A 24,598-nucleotide genomic window follows, 5' to 3' on the forward strand; every position below is an offset into this window, starting at 1 on the left:
CAACGAAAATATTAAATATTTTTATTTCTAAACTATAACTCATTTCTAAATAGAGATAGAAATAAAGGATTGTTTCTGATAATTAATTTGTTAATTTGTAATAACGAAATGTCCTCTGTGAATCGTCATACAAGAATAGATAGTACAGTGATATCAGATAAAATATTTACCAGCTTGATATTGAATATAACGAAAGAGCAAAATCAGTGAACGAAACATGAAGAAATTCGCACTAAAGAATAAACTAAAAGCAAGCGAAATACGTAAACGTGCTAGTCTCTGAGAGCGGATGGTTGGCAGCCTATCAATCTTATCCAGCTATCACTTGGATACAGAGAGTCCAACGTCGAAAACAGTTCGTCGCGAGATCACAGCAACAGAAGCAACAGCAGCAGTGGCGTCACGGCGGCAGGAACAGCAGCAGCTCATGGGATCATGTCGTTTCTCCCCTCTACGATCGTGAACGGCTACCAACCTCTCCGTCCCACATTTTGCAAGGTACATCGATCGCTCTTTCTCTCTCTCTCTATCTCTCTTTCTTCGTCTCGCTTCCTTTCCGCCTGTCAGAGAGGGGAAGGCGTGAGAGGTGCCCGCGGGCGACGATAGTGGTGGAAGAACGTTCACGGTGGGGATCATATAACCGGCCCGGCTATACGTGGAAGGGATAATTAACCGACACAACCGTAGCTCCCTATGCTGCCTAACGGAAGGACGAAGAAAGGTTACCATGGCTACGTGGATGGGATCCGGCCAATCCCGGTGTACTTGGTAGGCGTGGTCTGTGCATTGGACCCCCCGATGCCATCTATCGCCGTCTCTTTTCTTGCTCGTACCTCTACGGTAAGATCGGACGGTGGTGGAAGTAGCGAGACAGAGAGGTAGAGGTAGGTCTAGAGCGCCAGCGAGACAGCCCGGTTGCAACGGGCGTACAAACGTATCATGCTGGGTAGGGCCGGTGCCGAGATGCCGGCTTGTAAACGAAACCAGTTTGCTATCCGATACGATCCAGGCAACAGCGGCCTCGCGTGATATCCCCACGACGTGGAAGAACGTCAGCGCGCCGCCTGGCCTAGTGGGTGTTACCTGAGCGACCTGGAGAACGGTCGCGCGAACCCACCTGACAGCGATCTTCAATGGGCATCGGAGTTCTTCGCAACGCGTACCTGCTCCGATTCGGACGTTGTCACGTGCCGCTTCTCGGGAATTGTTTCGAAATTAATCAGTGACGTGTCGCGACGTGCGCGCGCGCGCGCGAGAGAGAGAGAGAGAGAGAGAGAGAGAGAGAGAGAGAGAGAGAGAAAGGGAGGGAGAGAATCACCAATGTGGGCTTTCAGAATTTAGTACCTGCGGAAACAGAGGCGGTCGTTCTTCGGGCAATTCTCTCGCCTCGTAAGAGATTACAACTTGTCGTGTCTCTCTCCAGATGTCATAACACCTAATTTTGTTTATACATTCGAACTTGGAAATTTGGTGGTGTCAATAGTGAAGTGGATAATTATCCAGTGACGTCACGTCCATTTGTAATGAACGCACATACTGCCTGTGCTGACTCTGACGAATCATGAGAAGGTCCAAGAGCAAACATAAATCGGAGCCGCGTGTTTCCTGAACCGCGACAAATCCGGGTGACATTAATACTCCAAGAAAACAAGCTAAGTCAAAATTGGTGTATCGCGAGAGGATCACCGTTTCGGGAAGATGTCCGCCGCTGGGACCACGCCGCCAAACGCGAACGGTCCGCTTGTACCTTGTCCCTATCTTGCTTTGCCAACTCTATCTTTCTCCGTCAGTCAAGTGGCAACGGTTTGCGAGACCTTAGAAGAAAGCGGCGACATCGAGAGGCTGGCCAGGTTCCTATGGAGCCTTCCGGTCGCTCATCCCAATATTCAGGAACTGAACCAGAGCGAGGCTGTTCTCAGAGCGCGAGCCATTGTGGCGTTTCACTCGGGTCATTATCGGGAGCTTTACGCTATACTTGAGAGGCACAAGTTCACCAAGGACTCTCACGGTAAATTACAAGCCATGTGGCTAGAGGCACATTACCAGGAGGCCGAAAAACTTCGCGGCCGGCCGCTAGGACCCGTGGACAAATATCGCGTAAGGAAGAAATTCCCATTGCCGAGAACAATCTGGGATGGCGAACAGAAGACGCATTGCTTCAAAGAAAGAACCAGATCGCTGCTCCGAGAATGGTACCTCCAGGATCCTTATCCGAATCCGGGAAAGAAGAGGGAGCTGGCCGCCGCGACGGGACTCACGCCGACGCAAGTTGGAAATTGGTTCAAGAATAGGAGGCAGAGGGATCGCGCTGCTGCAGCGAAAAACAGGTGTGTCGTAAAACTAATCGTATTCTTCCCTGTCTTTTCCTTCATTCGAAAGGACAGACTGCTGAGACAGACTGATTGATAATCGTCCGGATCAAAATCACGCTTCCATTCCACGATTCTGTCAAACAGCTTGCCAAATTCCGAATAGTTAAACCCGTTCAAATTGCAAAATTCTCTTTTCACAGAATAAATAGATCAATACATACGGGTTCTAATGAAGTACGCTTTATTTAAATGCGATGGAATGTTATACATATTTATATTATCTTTAATAGGCTAATAGAATATATTTACTTTTCCGAACAATGAAATATTTCATATGTTCCACTCGATATCTGGTATTCGCGTTCAAATCTCCTTCAATGACGTTAAATACGCACTAAATCAACAAACAGTTCTCACCAATACTCGTACATATACTCGCGTACTCTTACGAGAGCGTCGGTTCATTAATAACAGTGCAAATTGTTGAATCCGCGATACTGAAAGTACTGGATTATCATTATAGCAACACCCTACGGGAATATAATTATTTAACGTTAAAATATGCACGTGCGATTTCTTGAATGATACAGCGAACAAAGACTGATTGCAATTTGAAAAAGTAAACACTAAAAAAATTTTCCAGAAGAGAGAAAGTATTCTCCATTTCACTGGCTAACACGTGGCTAAACAATGAACCCATATGGAAGACATATTTCGTCGGTGTAGGTTACTGAAAAATCGTTTGTGCTGTACCATCATTCGTTTCGCGAATACCGCAATATAATACTCGTAAAATTATACTATACTAATAAATGATTACGTTACACTGTGAAAACACATTTTGTCGATTATCGTAAATCTTCTTATCGAAGCAATCATTTTATTAAAATATCACGCGAACGGAGTACTCAGTGAGGTTAAAACGAGAAACTTAATTCACATATAAGAACGTCTTGGAGATCGTCTGCGGTTGGTCACGATATAGAAGGAAAGTTTTGTTCATTAAGTAGCGTTTAATGGAAGTTAATCGCGAAACGATTAGTGGTTTAGGTCCCTTTAGACAGATTGTTGTACTGTGTCCTCGGCAAACGAGCCTTTGTGCCTGCCCCAAGGTCCCCGTTGTGGAGGGTCGCATAATTTCATTTTGACGTCCGACGGAGGGTCGCTGCCGTCGGGCGAACGACGATTTTCGAATTACGTCTTTCAAATTGTGTTTTGACATTGCGCTCTCTCTCCTCTCCCCCCACTCATTCACTCTCTCTTTCTCTATCCCTTCATATGGCGATATACTCGAATGTTGAAGTTCACGATAGCTTTAAAATAACATTAGAATCAGTCTCAGATTCTTGCTCTCTTCGTCTTTGTGCAAAAAAATGAAGGAGATATCTCACATATACACCTTTTTTACCTCTTGTTATATGAAATTATATCTTCTGATTAATTATATGTTTTTAAAATAAGAGTTTCGAGACAAAATGAGTTTGCCATAGGTCAATATTTATGGTAAAAAAAAAATACAGTGTGTGAAAAAAGTAATCTTTTATTCAAAACAGTTCATATACTCGTTACGCTAATATACATAATTTATTCTAATAAAAAAAATAAAGCAGGCTGTAGCAGGAAAATTGTATGATAACTGATACTGACTAAGGATCTGATTACTGGCCCATTACTGGCTATACTCTGATTTATTTTTTCAAATATCTCTTCGATTCAGCAATCGATCACAATTCTGCGACGATAGATGAAGATGTTTAACGAGGACATTTAATATTCAAGAGATCGTGTAACAAAATATCGTCACCTTCGCAAAGAAAAAAAAAGAAAAATGATGCGTCCAAGTAATATAAGGGTAGTAAAAGGGATAAATTCCATCTCTGAATCACGGCTGGTCATTATTAGGGGATCATCGCCTCAACGTGTAGACGATAGAAAAACGGAAGTAGTCTTCGTTGGGAATTACCACCTGTCAATTCGATTCGATACGAGCTGTTCCGTCGCGAGCAGGTAACGGTCTGCCAGTCGTATTGTTCGGCTATTTATCGCCCGACGCTGCCATTATTTGCCTATAAAAGGGAAACTTGAGGTAGGTTTTCTATGCCATGAGCTGCACATCCTCCTTCTCTCTCGTTAGGAAACCTAGAGTAGTCTCCACGCGCGAACACCGGATGTTGCTCCCGGTAATTTATGAGTTCTTGGAAGACCTACCCGAACATTTTTGCTGTTGCTTCCACGGGGATCCTAGACAACTTTCCGCATCTCAAACACGCGACCTTGCATGTGCGATATTACCAAATGCGCATCGCGCTTTTGATTCTACACCTCGGGAAAAAGATATTTATCTAACGTACCATCTAAATGACATTGAAAGTTAATTAGATGGCTTTCAGGTTCAAAAAAACAAAACACCTGTACTCTTCTAGCGTCTTTTTACATAGAACTAAAAATCGATACGAAAAAGCATTCGTCTAACGCGAAATGATAAAAAATTCTCAATGTATACGCAACTAAAAATAATTAAAGCCGTCGCTCTCGATATTTTTTGTCGTCCCAAGGATCAATTTGTATCGTTCGATTGCTAAAAAATTGTTAAGAAACATGTTTGCCAGTATCTCGTATCAATAACTAATCACGATCTTGCTAGTAACACGCAATATTCTGGCAGATTAAAAGTGCTAATTCATTTCGCATTATTTCATTGGTGCGTTATTTCAATCGTAAATCAGGATGAATGTGTCGATAACCCGAACACGATAAAACTGTCATCCTCTTGTGGAAAATAGCGTCGACCTAGATCTGTCCCCAAGTGCGCGGACGTACATCATGTAATTATTGCGCTCTGAATGAAGTCATTAATAGTCATTACCTACGTCTAACGCTGTAATTGATATATCGTTAACGGACGACGATGGCTCGACCATACTGCTCTAATTGATCTTGATGAGCTCGCGCAGCGAGTAAAGATTATACGTTCGAAATACGTACATTGTCTCTAAACCGTCGTATGGCGATCACACGGCGATTATGAAAAATGCAGGAAAATGTTTATATAACTCTGCCACATAATCACCGTAAGTATAGAACTGTAGTTACGTCATCACGACGGTAAAACAGATCGTGTTCTCGTGTTTGGTTGTTGCTTTGCCGTCGCGAGAAAATATGCGTAACACAAGATTTATTAAGCGGAACATAATATTGCATAATTCTTTCAAATTATGCAACGCGATAAGATCGAATGAAAACTGTGCCAGAATTTCTTTGTATGTGATGATAAATCGCGCAACTAGAAATACTGCTATACGCATATTTCATACGTACATACATATGTAATATTATTATGTTGGAAGATAACGTTATCTCTTATGTGAATTTATGAAATAATTCCTCAAAACATTTAAATATACGTCTAACGATTATAAAATGTAAACAGCAATTTTCTTGAGAATGTCATCGAAATGTTAATTAAATTTCCACCAATCGAGGAAACAATGTTCGAATGTACACTATTATAACAACTATTATTGTTGTTAGAATAAGAAACAAAAGGAATAATTCAAGGAAGTCTAACATTAACATGACGGCAAAATTCAGTATGTTATTTTACCATCGTTATTTAAACAATGCAAAATGGTTGAAAAAAAGAAGGAAAAGATCGCTTATGCTAGTCACACACGGCTCTATGTTCTCAACTGAAGCAATCCAACAATGGCTGCGACGTACCTATCGTTACCCGACGTAATGACATTCCGTGTCTGGCCCCGAGCCACATTTTCCTGCACGTAATCCATCGAATCTCGGGACGGAGAGTTCTCGGTTGTGTACATCTAGATAGACATAGGAAGATAGAAAGCCTTTCGAGATTCCCGCATCTCCTTTCAAAAACATCAACATGCGTACGGAATTCGACACGGAATCTATATCCGCGAACAATATGTTATTGTTTCAGAATATTTAAGAAATAGAGATTATCGTTGTTATAACATAGGCTGGTGTCTACACTTTTCTCTAAACGCAAATCCTCCTCGCATTATTCTTAGTCATAGTATCATAATCTGTCATTATTAACAATTAATATTATTTGTTATTAACAGTATTGGCAATTACTAATTACTAACCATATCATGGAGAAATAATATAAATAAATAATTACAGGAAATATAAGATAATTAATAATTTATAATATTTCTATTATGCAGAATTAATAATTGTGTCTGCGTGCGAGCGCGCAAAAACCGAACTGTGATAATTTTTTATTTTGGATAAATTTATACGCTTTATTCAATTATCTCTAGCATTATATAGAGGACTTTTCCCTGTAATTTTTCTCCACATCCAATTCATATTTATATCGAAATGGGTTTTTGCGCTTTTTGTTACGTGCTTCCAATATTTAATAACTCGGTCACCGAGTACAGGTAGCGTTCATTAGCCGCGACGCGGAAAAAAGCATACCATTAAAAAATTCATAAGAGATATTTTGCATCACTGGATAACGCAGTTTGTTACAATCGTTGTTAGTTCCGAAACGCTGAATAATGTAATCCACAAAAAAATAGCGGCTTTTTTATCATTTTTCCATCTATCAGCCGTACTTTCCACTCTTTTAGGCAATTCCCTTTTTATTCGCGAATTATGAATTCTGAACAACATCGACGAGGAGGGCATCCTGCGTGCATTGTAAAGAGCTTAATTCCCGATTGATAAAATCCGCCAACGATCAGACTGTAAAATCCTAGTAAATAAGTACATTCCGTATCAAAAATTTCATATGCTGCCGTTTTTATATTTCGATAATCGGCAATACCAAAATTTATATAAAATATATTTCTGTTTCTGATCGTTTCTCACTGCGTTAACGCTGCGTCGATTTACGTCAAATCGCCAATTTAGACACGCTTCTAGGATTATTACCATCCAAGTCGTCGTTTGTGTCGCCGCGTTTTGGGGTGAGAGAGCGAGATGCAAGGGCATCCTCAAGATGCGCGTCCCAAATGTTTCATTTTCGTCACGTGTCGGCGCTCACGAAGAACGTAGCAGCTCCCGTCGCGTCATAACGAAATTCCTTCCGTGGTGTATTTTCAGTTCTGACACATAGGGGCGTTCTGAAGCCAGGGCGAATCTACTATACTGCGTACTCGTACTCGTCGTCGTCGTCGTCGTCGTCGTCGTCGTCGTCGTCGTCCTGACCCAGGGTGGGTTAGGTAGACACGTAGACAGGATACGGTGCCCGCCCCGAGGATCCTGGAAGGTCCTTTCAGAAACGTCGATCCGCATACTGCCAGCCTCGCGGTATATTTTCGCGGTCCAGCGAGCGAGTTATTCAATATGCTCAACCCCGAAAGCCCCGGAGCAATCTCCGCGCTTGCACGTAGCATACTCGCGTGTCTGTGTGGATACCAGGCCGACACGATTACGTGTGTGAAAATATCCTTGTGTGGGTGTATGTAAGAGCTATATATTACGGGGACGAGAGAATGGAATGGGTACGTTTCCACCCGGCGTGGCCGCGGCGGGATGAAACGCGTTCCCTCGCGTTTTGCGATAGAACGTGAATAGTGAAGATATAAGTTGAAGAAGATCCGCATCCGGTCAATTACGGAACAATCAATTACGGAACTGATGCTGATCGAGTAATCGCTGTTTGAAGGATGACGCGTCCAAAGTGTGACTCTTTCAATTGTTAGCTATCCTTTATTAGGCTCACGTTGCAAATCTCGTTATCAATTTCGGTACGTTCGTAGGACCGCACGTTGCTATTAATTATGCAGAACGTGGGGGATTTAAACGGGAACTCGTAAACATATTCGGAATCGGAGAGATACGTACTCGCAGAAATCCTCGCGCGAATATACAGACGTACTGGTTTGCGTTACGTCCAAGGGAACTCGGAGCCTGAACGCGAGACTCGAGGCTTCCTAAGGGGCGTCTACGGCCAGGCAGGGTATAAGGGGGAGAGGGAGAGGGAATATAACCACCTCGGCAACCCTCCGCGTTGCCAGCTTTTCGGGGGTGGCTTAGCTCGAGCGTGTTCCCGACTCTCCTCTTTCGGCGTTGCCTTCGCCTCTGAAGTTATCAGATTTTGATAAAGTCCCCGGTGTATTAGAGACCCGCGCTGTTTGCGTTTCCACGCAGAATCCCGTCTGCGTTGCCACCTCTCGTCGCTACACCACTATCACTCCCTCTCTCCACCCCACCCCAACCCTCTGGACTTGTTCTCTTCCATCAGGATTCGCGATGCCGGTTACTTCCTTCCTTTGTGAACGGCGAGACCCCGACTGCGATCTTTTTTTTTTTTCTTTTTTTTTCCCCCCCATTCAAATGATTACGAACGATGGAAGGGATACGCTTCCACACGCGCGCATTTTTTTCTTGTTTAACAAGATTTGTACTTTGTAGCAATAGGACGCTGCGAATCACATCATTATTCGCTTTCACTTGCTGCTTGCGCGATTCCTCTTTTCAAATAAAATATTATTTACTTCTACACATATCTTTCTTTCGGAGAAGGCACGGAAAATTAAGTATGCATTTCTCTTGAGAGAGAAAATATTACCGTAAAGATTTATCCATTCGTTCTATCATGGGGATTGATGTTTGGTTAAACAACGTGTCGCCTCGGGAAATAATTTCTCGGTAGACACCTGGAGGAAGCGCGAAGATTTTTGCATAAAACTTAAATCAGCGTCCAGAAAAGACGGCGGCAGGATTTATGGTCGCGTGAAGTCTCCCCGGTGTGCGAGATGCACGTCCTTTCGAATCATTATTACATGCCTTCCGGTACCTTCTTCTTCGAGTCACGGTCAAGTGTCACTCAGTGCGGTACCGCCGTTATCTTGATGACCTTAAACGAGAAAGGAATATGGAAAAAGACGCGGATGTCATCGCGTTGCGCAATCTTCCGCACCGCGAAAAATGTTCCGTGGCCGTGCGAGTCTTCGGGAATGTCCGCCCGCAGATGGACAACAGATGTACGACGACGAATCAGGTGGAATTCCCGTTTCGGAAAGCGCCAGCGTGAGAAAATTACAGCGCGGGATATTTTTACGAGAGAGAAAAATCATAATCCCCCCACATAAGCGAGAGAGGTGCAACGAGAGGCTCTCGCGAACCGTTCGATTTTCCGTGGTCGTTGCGACAAAACACAGCGACAAAGCCGCGTGAACATGTCGTGTCTATAAATAATGCTGCCTCCGCCATTTGAGACTTTTATTAAATCAACTTAACCTTTTGAGTCTCAGACGGGAAACATTAAGGCCACCAACAATGTCTATTAGATTTCTGTCAGTTTCAAACGTTACGTTACGCGTAAATTTAATATTACCACGATTCGACGCGGAGTGGATGTGGAATGTATTAAAAAGAATTAACACGTGTCAGAGTGCGAGCCACATTACGGGGGCTGGCCAGCATTAAAAAATCATTTCGTGTACGGTGTAATCAATTAATTATCTCGCCGGCGTGGTCGCTCTATGTGTGTCGTTAGTAATCGAATCGATGATGATCCTACCGAAAAGCAGCGCTCGTCATCGAGAGGCACCGGGCCTGAGGAGCATTGGTCGGCGAATTAACGACGATAATAACCAAAGAGCGGGGAACACGCGATTCGTCGAGAGAAAGAGAGAGAGAACCGCCAAAAAGCCGCGGCAAGCGGGCCGCGTAGCGGGCAAAAAGCAGTAGAGACAAAGGCAATGATTAATTCCACGTTGGATGTCCAGGATCATTAGCGGCCAGACTGCCATGACACCTGCTCGCACGAGCCCTTCGTGATAGATTGCTGGGGCCGCTTCGAGGAGGAACGGAGAGACGAGGAGCGAGATGGACGGAATCGCGGCCTGAGATCGCGCGCGCGCGCGCGAGACGGTTACTAATGATTCCGTATTTCGACATTCTGAGCGATATTCAGGAAGCGATGAAAAAGAACTCGGGTATTACCGCCATAGGTATCACCCCTCGGGGTGGTCGCGCAATTCGCGTGGCAGCTTTTTGTCAAGGGGTTGTTACGAGGTAACGTGATTGATGGCGGTCGAGCGCGACGGCATCGCACCGACGGGACATTCTGCATTCGCGATCTCGCGAATGCGATCGCTGAAAAGCGACGAGGAGAGACGAAGAAGGGGGAAGAAGAGAAAGAGAGAAAACGGGGATTTAATAAGGACGCGGAAAGTGTCGGGACGTAATTAAGTGCTCGGCAAAATCGCTCAGCGGCGTACTCAGTCGAGTTCTCGCGAGGAGCGGAGGAGACTGAGACCTGAAACTCGACGCTGATTAATTCGAAGGACGGGATATGCATAATAGACGTCGTACTTATATTCGTAACGTGTTTACTGGCACGTGCCGATTTAAAATACCGCACACGTCGGCATTAGTTAATTTAAGCTGTTATCAATCCACTTTGATGTGCGGCACGATTAACCCGTATTTCGCTAACAAACGTTCGTCTGCAGCGAACATTTCCGTCCGAGGTCTGACGAGTTTCTCAAAGGAACCAGCCTTCGTCGGAGGCTGTCCATCGGCAAATAATTAGACGCGTTCGCAAGACGCGACTCCCCGGAAAGATGAAATGGCAAGGGGCGAGAGGTTACAAATAGGTAATTGACGTGCACGGGCCAGCTGTCACTTGTTTCCGCCGGGATCGCTTTTTGTTTCACGAGTCCACCGGAGTGGACCGGCAGCGTGCGGATGCCTGTTTTCACGCCGTCGCCGTGGGGGTTCTCTCGACATACATACACACACACACACACACACACACACACATATATATAGGAAGGGAGAAAGGGGGGCACTTACTTGCCACGGCAAGTGAGTATGTGTGCGACCCTCAACGGGGAGTTAGGGGTGAAATATTAGGGTGAGATATTGGACCACAAGCTACTAATTCGTACGTTGATATCGATTCGTACACGAAATCGCCCGGTGACGTGAGTCCGACACGTCTCTCCACGCAAACACAACGCCGCTTTGGTCTCTCCGATCCTCGTATCTTCAGCACGACTCCAGTCAAGGCAGTCAAGGAGGCTCCTAGTTGCAGACCGATCTTTTGTCCGCTTCTAGCGAGAGCGAGATTGACAACGGCGTGACACGCGGCGTTCTCATCACGCCTGCTCACGTGACGCAGATCTATATTTGAGATATACGATCATTCGACGGAAACACGAAAATAACATTATACGCGAATAGAATCGTCGGATTCGCCCGAAGGTTTCCGATAAAATTTTGTTTTTATCGCGGGATTTTTGTCGTTTTACCACGGCTGCTAATCTGAACGATTGGCGAGAGTAGGAGGAGGGGAGGGGAAGGATGGGGGAGGGGGAAGGGAGGTCGATCGATGCTCTCGTGAACGCGAGCACTGTAATTGTGAATCAGCGATCGAGATTTATCACGCTCTCCTACCTGATCGGACAGTACGAACGAAAGCGAATTTCAAATTCAAACGAAACATTATTATTTGCATTCGGATGAATCGGAAACCAGCCATTGTCTCGTTGGTACAATTCGATCAGCCTTGAACGTGTAAATGCGAGATCATTCATCGAGAGTGCTCATTCATGCTTCGGCTGGCGAAATGAGTCCGCCATAATTACGGTCGAGTGTAGCAATATGTTCTCGGCGTCGCAATATTCCTCGGCCTAACGATCGTGAATTACAACATACACACGAAGAAGCGTACAACGTTGTCTTTTAATGAGAAGATTGGATAGAACAATAAGATCAAGTGGAAATATTCTATGTCACGCCGACAGACGTTATAAGATATAAAGAAACGTTTTTTTTCTCAAAGAGAATTATATCATATTTATAAAACTTGATAGTACATTTGTACAACGCGTCCAGTCGAAGCCAACGCAAGCCTGTCTGTATACCACGAGTACCAATAAGAGTACAGCCGTTAAGTGTCAGACGTCTTTTAAGACTTACCTACTAATAATCATCCTCCTATTTAACGAGTAATTGCAGACACATAGAGGTTACCTGGCATCAATCGTCATTTCATTAATATTCCGCTGGCTTCGAGCGCCTCTTCAACGAACATACAAGAACGACTTTCCACGCACGGAACACGCGTGCAGAGAGCGAAAGAGAGAGAGAGAGAGAGAGAGAGAGGCAAGGAGAAGGGAGAAAGATGCTGCGCTGCAACTTCATCGATCCCTCCACCAACGAAGTGTTATCGCGCGTTACCGGCTCGGCTTTGTTTCGTTCCCGAACAAATGGTCGCCAGTTCACGGAGGGCGTGCACGCGGGGGCCCTCCGCGCGAGAGAGGGATCATCGATCGTCACTGATCGTTAGTCGTAGAGACACAGTAATTGCCGCTCATTAGGGGGCTAAAGGAGCGTATTATGCGCGCTGAAAAGAAGGATCGCGTCGAGGCGGACTGCCGAGGAACTCGGGAGGAAACATGGAGGAACGGAAAGGAGGTGAAGACACGAGAGAGAAAGAGAGAGAGAGAGAGCAAAGAAAGAAAAGGGGGTTTCCGTGAGGAGGGAGGGATCGTTGAAGGCGTTGAAAAGAGTACTCGTGGAGTACTCTTTTCATAGGGGCTCATGAGGTAACCGATACCCCTCTCGCAACGCTTTGTTCCCGGACCCGGCAATGAAATATTGCGATGAGATGCCATCGTGAGCGCGCCCTTTCCCTCTCGCGGTGCCGAGTTAATGCGCGGTTGCGTGTCTCTTCCCGTTTCACATACAGGCGCTAAACATCGCGCCGCATCTGCAGCTTCTCTCACAACGACGTTGGTTATTATTACGCAATTCGGTCGTTAGATTTGATCGACTGAGATTAGATTTGTATTAAATCGATTAATTATCGATTTAATTAATATATAGCTCTAAATTAAAATTCCGTGGAAGCAACGTTCGTTCGATCAATTGTAAGATTCAATGTCGTCGTGTGAAAAAGGAATTCAACGAGAACGAGAATGCGTTCCGTACGCAAGACGGTACGAGATCGACTCTGTCGTGAAAATTTCATCTCAACCGTCGCGCATATTTCACTGTCGGCTGTCGATCTAGGGTAGGTACCTCGGTACGCGCTCGCGGCATGGATCACGAGAAAAAGAAGCACGATAACATCTCGACGGACGTCTAATGTAGCGTGATACATCACACGCGGTGATTACAATGCCTGTGATGCGCGTTCTCAGGAAGGTGTTGACGCGCGAAGATGGCTCACGCTGGCGTGACCTCGGCGCCAACCGATACGCTCTCAAACGAAGCCTCGATCACCTGACACCGCTCATTACACGCGTCCCGTAACAACGCGGCCCTGACGGATAATTAACGATATCGAGATACGAGCGCTCGCGCTCGCGCACGCACGCATATCGACCCATACGAGATTTATCACCCACGGACTTCACATTCGAGATTGATCTACGCGAGTCTGATTCGCGCCGCGACTCGTCTCCTTTACGCACCACCTGCTCGATCCTTAATAATCTAATAAACGCGTATGAGAACGATCGGCGTCGTTATGACGAGCGCGCGTGATGCAAAACGCACAAATCGAATACGCGACGAATCGTCGGTATGCGTCGAATGAAATTACGGTTCAATTAGCATCGTTGATGTAACTACTATACTTTGCACAATAGAGATTTTTAGTGATCGTTAGTGAATTACTAGTTTGCAATTTTAATGACTGTTACGGCGAATTACCAGTCGTAATTTTAAGGGATATCGCGTGACGTGCAAGAGCTAATTGTACGTCGCGCGATATCCCTTAAATGGTTACATTAAACTGATTAAACGTGACCGATACCGGTTGATTACTTCATTCACTTTTATACCGAACATGTAATATTTTAACTGGATAAAGTACAATATATCGTGCAATATATAATACACGCACTAGTAATAAGCGAGATAGTGATCTTAAATTAACGCACACATAAATCGAATATTTTCATTTGCCGGAAGGGAAGGTTCTGGTTCGAGAAATAATTAATCGAACACAATGTTCCGGTGCGCGCACAGAATTATGTCGTTCTAGCAGTAAGATAGGAGAACATTCATTTTGTCACTGGAGGCACTTTCGTGCGTAACCACTACCACCTGTGCGATATAGAATTCCATCAGCCTGCGATCGGGGTGTCCGGTTACCTAGTTAGAGTACCAGGTACGCGTATCTACCTACGATGTTTTCCAAGGACTACCTCACAGAGAACCAACGACCCCGCTACTCTCTCTCTCTCTTTCTTTCTTTCTCGTCCAACGTTCTTCCAGCAAGGTTGCTCTTGCACGAGAGTTCGGAGGGTGTATCGAATGTCCTACCATCCTGCGGTCCCGTCTATGGTGTCCGGCTACCCCACGCTCGTTTCACGGTTAATTAAGCGACTGACAATCTGACCACGAGACGGTTAGCGGCCAGGGAGGCCCGCGATCTTCGGGAACTCGTAAACAGAAGGAATTCCTGGAGCATGAATGAAGCCACGACGAAGCGAGCACGGCGAACGGGGGGAGGGAGGAAGTTTTTGGGGTAAAAGAAATGAAAGGAGGAGATTGACAGGAGATATCGATCGTCCTGATCATCAGGCCACCTTTGGGAAGAACGCACCACCGAATCGACCGATCGGCCGATATTTTTCGATGCCCTCTCCCTCCCCGACAAACTACGTCCCGCCTTTCGCTCACTTTCGTGCAGGATCGCCACTTTTTAAGCCGATTGAAAGAGTCATTGTACGAGAACACATAAAATGGATCGTTTTCACGGGGAACATTTTCAGAGAGGAGCAACGACCTGCCCAAAATAATTTTGTATCTACTGACGCGTTTTAATCTCTCTCGATAGCCTAAAAACAAATAATTTAATTCAAATATTTAAATCGATTTTAACAAAATAGACAATATTATACGCAAAATCCTCTACTATTGCAAAATTCTTTATAGCATGTTTTATATGTATCTAATGCCAGAAGCATAATTATAATCAAAGATGAATAAAATTCTCACGATTTATTCACTTAGAAGATACGATCCATGTGACTTTATAGACTCGTTGAAGTGAATTGGGAGAGAGAGAGAGAGAGACGAGGGCAGATTACTCTGTCGATGTATCGTCGAAAAGGTATCGTCTCTCATTTCGTGCACTCACGGTGGGTAGTTATACCAGGAAAAGGTCCCGATACCTGCTAACAAACGACCTGTAGATGATTTAGCACATATTCCACGGAGGGCGCTCGATCGCCTTTTACGCGTACCGGTACCCCGACCGAGTATGATTGTTTTATAATTAAGCCGTTACCGGATAAGGTACGGGCGCGCGGGAGGCGGTGGTGATTAATTGTTTTCGAATTGAAAACCTATAAGACGCGGTGGCGTCTTAATTTCATCGTGTCCGTGATTGCGACTAAAGAAAAAAAGAGAGAGAGAGAGAGAGAAGCGCGTACTCGATGGCGTAAAAATAAACTAAACTCGCCGGGACGAGATCCGGTCGTAATCGAATCCCGCGCGACAACCTAATCGTCTTGGCGACGGCCGAGGCCGAAGGGCTAGGCAGTTTTTTAATATTAGCAAGACGAATCATCCCGGCTGGCTGAGAACATTACCTGTTGTACGTCTATCCATATTACAAACGATTCCGTGCTACTCTTGGGGACGAATAACAATTTTATATAAAATAGATTGTCTTTCATTCGGACACAGATGCTGCGACGGAAATTATGCGTTCCAACTATCCGACATCTAATCGCGACATCAATTATTGGATCATTATACCGTGCACGAACCGAGTAAGGCTCTCTCTCTCTCTCTCTCTCTCTCTCGCATCCCTTTCCGCTTTCTCTCTTTCGTCAAGTCTCCACGATGAGAGATCCAACGTCTCGACGTTTCGCGTCGAAAATTCAGTGCGTCTCGAAAGCACGCCGCATTTAACGGGGCAAATAGACGGCGCTGCGCGGCAAAAGGGTGCCGACTGAAAGGCAAACAGTTTAGCTGGAAACAATTGACTGCAGATTGAAGAGAGAGCGTATGCAGGGGAGGTGGGCGAGAGACATCTGACGATCGATGCACGCGTCGCTGCCACGAGAGAGCGAAGTTACATCTGTCCGCCGATGAAAATAGATTTTGAGAGCCGTGCCCGGGCACCGAGGGGAGCGGGGGAGAAGGGGGGGGGGGAGTGGTGGTGAGTCGGGGAACAGCGACACGAGCGGAGCTACGGGGGAAGGGGATGTGCAGGGAGACAGAGGGGGAGTTGGCGTTGTTAAAACACTCGTTTCCAGACCAGGAATTCGTGTTTCTCGTCACAATGCCGGCGCTTTGATCGACCGCCCGCGCGACCAACCGGCACCGAAGGCAACGCGTTTGTTTTTTAACGTTCGCGAATTGAAAAAACTTATCAACGATGTAATGCGTCCGCTCGGCTGTCCGGGTCCGGGGAGGAAACGCGGAGCGACGCGCCCCGTACAGGTCTCCGGCGAACGCTTCGCAAAACCGCGCATATTTATTAACAGAGAGACCGCTGTTGGTACTTTGTGTTTTCCAAATGACGGCCGCTCGTTTGGAAAATATTGTACGACGTTCAAACGTGGTTGCGATTCTTTTTTTTTCCCTTCCTTCCTTCCTTCAATGAAAATTGTTATCGTTACGCGTAAATACTGTTGATTTCGATTGGCCTTTTATATCGACTGTTACAAGCCGCATTCGCTCCCACGCATTTGCTAAGTCCCACGTAATTCACGTAATTTCATTAATCCAATACAAATCCCCGAACGATAATATCGGAGTCATAATTGTCTCTTTTGGGAGACACGCGTTTACGAATGTTACGTTTCTGTCCCGGCGCAAGAAACGAGGGTTCGATGCAATTTGTCTAAGCGCAAACACCCTGCGGAGATAGCGGACAAATGGCAAGATGGCGCGCCACGGAAATTTCACCGACAGCACGACATCGACGAGGGGGGGGGTGTCCCCGATGTTTTGTCTCGTCAGACCCTTTTAGCGTCACTTAAAACAAAACACTGTATCGATTTGACCGTTTCACCCCCCTCTCGACCGGCGCACTCCAAGTGCGCCCGCGGGGACGCTCGATGTGGCGGCGAAGACAAGTAACACTCGATTCCACGGTGGTCCTCCAAGAGAGCGCTTTGTTTTTTTCCCGCCTACCACATATCTCATTCGTCCCGCCTTGGGGACTTCTCCCTCTCTCCCTCCCTCCCTCTCTCTCTCTCTCTCTATCTCCCCCATCCGCCAAAAGCGACGTATCAACTCTGAAATTCTCGACACCCGCGTGACGTAACTCATGGCACTTGTTTCCCCAACTCTGAACACGATTTAAGTATTTTCGCGCGAAATCACATCCGTCGTCGCGACCGTGACGAATATAACACTTGGAGAAATTCTCGAAATGAGAATCTGCGCGACTGAAGAAAAAAAATATTGCTCGATAGTACTTGATAATTTAGCATGCAACATTGTACGTAATGCAATGATCCTTTTTACGCACATTATTGCATATTAACATTGACACTGGTCGTAATCGCCTTCTACTAAATGTAAAATCACTTGCGATCACGCGCAAATATTATAAGAATAAGTCCTCGGAGTGTAAGGTACAGTATAAGGTAAAACGAGCGAGTTATGAAATAGCGAATTAACAGCTCGTGCATTAAATGATACGTCCTCGACAACAACATAATACGTCTTCATTAAGAACCGATCGTTCAGCTCGCGTGGCATAAAAGAGTTCCGAGAGGAGGTGGTTACAACCCACCAGGACGACTTTTTCCGCCGCTCGACGGCGCGGCGTTTCTCCCTCGCGTTCCTCCCTTCGCGATACCTTCCCTCCTCCGTCGTCTCCTCTCACCTCCTCCACGTCGACTGCGCCATCAATCCAGCAAGAAAATTGAATGTCGGCGTCGATTCCTCATTCGAGTTTTTTTCCACCCGACTACCATTATAAAGTATAATGCAGGGACTGTGAATGTTTCCCAGATTATCGTCGCCTGCACGACGCGATACCCTACACCTCGCGTGTCAATTAGCCACGGTATATGAGGTTACAAAGTATACCGGGTCTTTGCACCGCATACACCAGTCAGCCGTCGAGTCGAGTCATAAGAGCCGCGAGATCGTTTCCGATCGTTAGGTAAAGCCACCAGCTGATCTTCGTTCAGGGACGGATATATGTATATGATAAATCTGTCGCCTTGTCTATACTTTACACATCCCTAACTCAGTATTACCTTCAATTCAAAGCTATCGATTTCTTTCTATAATTTTAGTTTAGAAAAAAACGATCACTCAGAGAAACTTGACGGAATATTTTATCTAAATTTTAATAATCAGGTTGTGGACACGTTCCCCATACAGCATACTGTGCAAGCACACAAGCTTGCAACATTTGCAATGTTACTACAATATTGCTGGAACGTTGCAATGTTGCTGCATGAATCTTCTGTATCCTCGTTCGATGTATAACGAGAAAACTTTTACTTAGACGCTGAGCGTCTATGGAGCAGACATTTGCTCTGTGTGTGTGTGTGTGTGTGTGTGTGTGTGTGTGTGTGTGTGTGTGTGTGTGTGTGTGTGAGAGAGAGAGAGAGCTTTCATATCTTCACCAGACCGAGTACGAGAGGTAGTAAATCTCGTAGATCAAGCTTCTCGATTTTTTTTTTTCACCGCCGTACTCAATCCGTAGCAGATCCGTGATTGCATGACGCATAAATTACTTAACTACGTGCGCAACCGATTACCAGTTACATGCTCGCGAAGCGACGCTTACAGTTTTAGAGCCACGGTGGTTTCTGCCGTCCCCGCCTCGGTCGAGACGATTAATCCTCTCGTCATTCATCTTACTTGCCCCCACAAAAACAAAGCCTCCGATGCCGTGCCGTGATGTACACCGTACGCTGCAGTAATGGTCTTAGAAAATCTCGCATCGATCTCACAGTGAGGCAATCAGCGCTCTTTAAGGCACCTAATTCGCTCATCGCGGTCGCGGCGTCGCGTTCGCTCGCTCGCTTGCTTGCTCGCCGCGGGCTGTACCGTCGAGAGTACCTACGTGTGAAAGTTAGGTAGCTATAATCGTTCCGACGATCAATGTCTTAATAACACCCGTCGAGTTTCCATTTGCTCCAAAGTACACACATCTCGCGCGCGGATAACAACGGTTAATCATACCAACGCGCCACTATGCAATGTCGCCGCTTATTAACTTTATCAGTTTGGAACTAGAACGGTAATTATCACGCGGTCGTCTCGAAAATTGAAAAGTAACAGAGTTAGTTTCGCTCAGAGATTTATACTCTGCATATATTGTATTAGGTGTTGGAATTAATTCGTAGCGTTTTACAAGTGATGGGAAGTACTTTCATTAATGTATTTTTTAATGCTCATGTGAAATAAATAACATTCTTTCATTAAAAAACGCTACGAATTAATTCCAACACCTAATATAATAATTATTAAGTTTAGATTTTACAACAACACAACCGGTGAGTCTCACCGGTGATACCTTTGCATTGTTATAAATAAACAAATTAATATGAGTCATCAAAAACGCATCGCTGAACTAAATACAAAACCGGTTTCGTAAGCCTCTCCGCCGCGCCTCCAAATGATGTCTGTTTTAAGAATGCATCCCAAGGTATCGCTTTCAATGCGCTGCGTCGGAAACGCGTAACCTCCACTGCTGTGGTCCAGCATCGCCTCTATGGTAGCGTTCTTAAAGGGCAGTAAATCATTGCCGCTTCGCTTTCCTTTTTATCCGCCATCGAGCCCGCTGATTGTGCCATACATAAAATTACGATAAATTCAGCAGGTTTCTCGTACTGTCGTGACCCGCGGCGGTCAATTGTCTCGGGATGCTAATAGTACCCGCGGCTGTCTCGATGGGTGGTGCTGTCAACTGTGATTGTCGAAAATCATCGGTTCTACTTGAATATCCTGATATGATATTCAGAGATTCTCAATTCAGCCGGAATCTTATAATGCAGCGTCGTTGTTTAAAAAAAAAGGTACATTTTATTTACTTTTATATTTCACTTATTTAATACTTATTATAAAGGAAAACAACGCATTAACAACAAAACTTTTATTTTTAATTTTTTCTTAGCAAAGAAAATTATTTAACGATATCTCACTCAACGATGTTCCCACATTCATCAGTCTACGACTACCTTTTACATATTCCGCATATTATTACATGTTATTTATTTACTGAATTATTAATTGAAATTATTATAAATCTATCTAAAGCAATTTTTATAAATAAAAAACACTGTCCGATCTAATTACCACGTGATGAAATGAAATATTCAGTATACCGATGCTAGACTTTGTAACTGAGAATTTATCTATTTCAGTAGCTTATAAATACTCAGAAATATGTGTATTCAAGGCTGCAATGGATGATCGTTGCTAATGGTAAACTGGTTTAAAATCTAGTTACGCAGATAATAATCAGCCATATAGTCCATAACCCGTTCAAAACATCGGGAAGTATAACAGCGAGCTGAACTACGATATATCCTACTCTCTCTTTTATTGGAAAAATAGTTTGATTAATATACCGACTGTCATGGATACCTGTAAACGGTGATTAGAAGCCGCGATACATAATCTGAATTCTTAACGACTCTCATAGATTATTAGCTGTTAGAAGCGTGCGTGTACTTTTTATTGCGCGGGGAGCTACGGTCGATAATTATCATGCATTAGACGCTACACAAATCACTACGCGGAATGAGTTACGACGATATAATTTCGCGTAATATCATATTAATAAGTAAGCGCGATTAATATATTCCTGTTTGCACGAACTGTTAATTCTGGATACCCAGTGGCAGACACGTGTACGTAACATACGCGCGCGCGCACATTGATTGTGTAAATTTTTAATGACACGTAACAATGTTATCGATAACGTGCTAATGTGCAATCAATACGCACATAACGTTTAATAGATTACACAAAGCCACACGTTAATCTATCGATGGCCTTTAAGCGCTAACATTTCTCCAGTATCTCGCGCGATTTTGCTCCATCTAACGCATACATCAATTATTTTCGATCGATGTGTTAGAACATGAATTGCCAGTAATAATTATAGAGATTATTATCTATTTTCGTTTTACATTCTTTTTTCAAGATAAGATCAAGATAAGATAGATAATCGGTTGAACGAACGATGAGTTCACGAATATCTCTATTCTAATAATCTTTCATATCAATGCGTGATCATTCTCGAGACAATTTCGATGAGCTATACGACGATCGACTGTTGCGTGAGTCACGCAACGTGGGTGTCTATCGGCTCCAAATTTGTCAAAGAACATGTCATTACAGACCGACACCGTGAAGCCGAGCCACTACCCTGTTCATATAGAGGGTGGTGCGCGAGAGGGACGAGAGTCGTTAATGCTGTGCGATGCTGTTTTGACGGTGTGCAACAAAAGCCGAGCCCAGGGCCCGCGTTCAGATAAATGACCATGGATCCAAGAACAAATGACAGTGGCCGTCCGACGTGAACGCGGCCCTTTTGTGAACGCGCCTCATTACCGGCCGTCCGAAATTTTTCACATCCGCGCCTTCTGATGGCGGCAAGTTACGGAAGAATTAATCGTCACTCGCGCGCGCGTGACACATACACAAACGCAGACACAATGTACACAGACACATCTTGAGATGATCAGTTTTCCTTCAGCAACCTTCGAGGTATCTCGTCAAAAATTGAATGGCACACTTTGAGCATTACGTGGTGCGAGGTTGGAAGTATGATAATCTCTCGATATGCGCTGGATTGACGAGAATGGCATTGATGCAGTGTTGAACATCTTAGCACTTGATCAAATTAAAAGGAGCTTATTGAACGATGGCCATATGGTAGCGGGAGATATATATCGGGGCGCATAAAATGTCACAACTACACTATATTCATACTGAATCCTTTCTACGGGTCGTATTCCATTCTACGAACATTTTATCAAATTCTCCACATTTTCGTTTAATATTTCGTCGTAAACTTCAATCGCGCATTAGAAGAATAAAATGTCGAAACAATGAAGGTGTGCGAACGAAATATGCTCGACTTGCGGAGTACAAGGAGCAGCTCGTTGTATGTAATCGGAATCAGTCCCTTCGACTTTTCCTCTTTCGCCATTCCCTTTCCCAGTTCCCTCCAGTTCCCTCCAGTTCCCTCCAGCAAACGAGCTGAGAAATCTCAGACTCAGAGGCCAGCGTGTTGCTACTCGCGGACGTAGAGTAGCGGCGCGAGATGGGGCACACGCGCCGCTGTCGCAAGGCAAATAAGCGTCAAATGAAGCGCGCTTAAAGATCAAACGAGCGAGCAAACACGAAACAAGTGACGCGGGGTGTTAACGTGTCCCCGTTGTAAAAACACACCGTAGCTACCGCGTGTAATGCCGCGCTTTGCCTACGGGATTACCATTTGCGCTAATCCAACCCCGTGCCGTGGCTGAAGCATCAAGGAATACAAATATAACCTGGGATCTACGTGGGGCACAGCGTGGGTGGGGTGTGTGATCGAGTAAGAGGATAGTTTTAAGCTTTAAGCGCTGGAGCGACCTCGTCACACACGTTCCCGCGACTCCGACTAATAAAAACCAGTCTTATGGGTAACGTTAATTGATAAATACACGTAGACAAGTATAAAAACAGAGATGTTGCTGAATGGAATGTTGCTGAAAGAAATGTTTGGATTCAGTAGAGAATTCTACGTATCTAATGATACGTTTCTCTTTTTATTACAGAAATTATTATATAAGAATCGTCGAATTTTTATATAATTGACAGATTTTACACATACATTTTATATCCGTTTAATTTATATGTACTATACCGTATATTTTTTTATAAGAATGAATAATTAATTTTGAAAGCTAGTGTTCTCTCTGATCCAGTTTTCTTCGATCGAAATACACTCTCACCATCCCCTCTCACCATCGCCTGTCAACGAGATGCAGATTGCTTACGTGTGCGCTAATTGCCGGAGATATTGTAATCCTGTGCACTTTAAATATATTAACGGTAATACCGGCTGAAAGTTATTCCGTATCGAATCGGGGCACGGCCCACATGATTAATGTTAATCGTATGCCAATCAGGGGCTGATGATCGACGTGGTTGCCGGCACAACTAGTCGCCGAGTCATCACAAACAAAGATGGCCGCGGTGAACAACGATGCACGGTGTCGGCAGTCGGCAGTCGGCAGTCGGCGAGTGCCGTATTTGTAAAACAAAGAGCGTTAGAAGAGGTACAGACACACACACACACGAATAGACGGTTCGCGCGCATTTACATAAATATGTGCGGTTTCTGTGGATTCATCCATCGCGCAACCCCGCGGTCACTTCTCATAGCTCACTCCCTCTTCCACTCATTCCACTCACATGGATTGGTCCTACGCCACGTGATTAACTTGTCACGAAACATTGTAGTCATGTCCCGGGCTATTTATTAGCCGGATAAGAATCAGCGCGCGCAGCAAGTTGTGCTCTTCGGTTTCGATTCGTGGTGACGACGTGGTTCTTCCGCCGTCAAGGTGAGACGACCAAGTCACCACCTCGACAGTGTATCCCCAATATATCTTGATCGATATATTAATTAACACCGGTATGAATTGACGAGGGCACAAAATAAACGAGGTTCCGTTCGTTCAACGTGGTTGAAAATTTCTTAACTGCATAATCGACATCATTTGTCTTCGTACTTCGTACTAATATTTTACGCATATGTTCTTTCGAAAAATTTCTATGCAAAGTATGATGGGCACATCACGCGCAACATCAGTGTGACGCTGATGAAACCGTAATTTCATCGTCCTGTTTAATCAGAATTTCCGGTCAGAGTATCACGGGGAGTCCGGTCTTCCGCAAAGCATCTACCCTCGTAGAAAAAAAAAACAAGAGGAAAAAAAAAACAATTGGAACACATCGTAGTGGACAGTTGACAAACGAGACAGGGAGAAACGGGGGATGATCTCCGGGGCTCTTCCTTTCCTCATTCCAACGGCCCCACTATGGCGATAAACAATAAGCCCGCCGGTGGCTCGCCAAGAATGATAATTTAAACGATGACTCTCGGCTTCTTCGCATTCAATTACTAAATAATTGACGAAGAGGGTGGCGAGAACGACGAAGAGACAAGACAAGAAGAAGGACGGGGGAGGAGGAGGTAGAGGAGGAGGAGGAGGAGGAGGAGGAGGAGGAGAGAACCGCTGCGATTCTTGAGAAGACTGGCGGTTTCTTTCTACGAGCCTTCCCCCTCACACGACACCCTCGACCATTTCGCAGTCGAGGTGACGAGCGTGACTTATCTCCCGCAAATTATA

The 24,598-nt window shown here is 44.9% G+C and overlaps 1 protein-coding gene across 3 annotated transcripts in view; it reads left to right on the plus strand.

Moving 5' to 3' along the window:
• Positions 1–804: 804 nt before the first annotated feature.
• Optix (optix) overlaps positions 805–24,598 on the plus strand; it is a 50,074-nt gene continuing 26,280 nt past the window's right edge. Inside the window, exon 1 of one of the 3 annotated variants that reach the window (XM_011069292.2) lies at positions 805–2,327. In XM_011069292.2, the coding sequence (XP_011067594.1) occupies positions 1,699–2,327 (629 nt within the window). In that variant the 5' untranslated portion in view covers positions 805–1,698. The remainder of the gene's footprint in view (positions 2,328–24,598) is intronic. The other 2 variants (XM_011069291.2, XM_011069293.2) reach the window with 2 other exon arrangements.

This window comes from Acromyrmex echinatior, chromosome 6 (genome assembly GCF_024713525.1).
Source record: "Acromyrmex echinatior isolate Ae372 chromosome 6, ASM2471352v2, whole genome shotgun sequence".
Classification (NCBI taxonomy): domain Eukaryota; kingdom Metazoa; phylum Arthropoda; class Insecta; order Hymenoptera; family Formicidae; genus Acromyrmex; species Acromyrmex echinatior.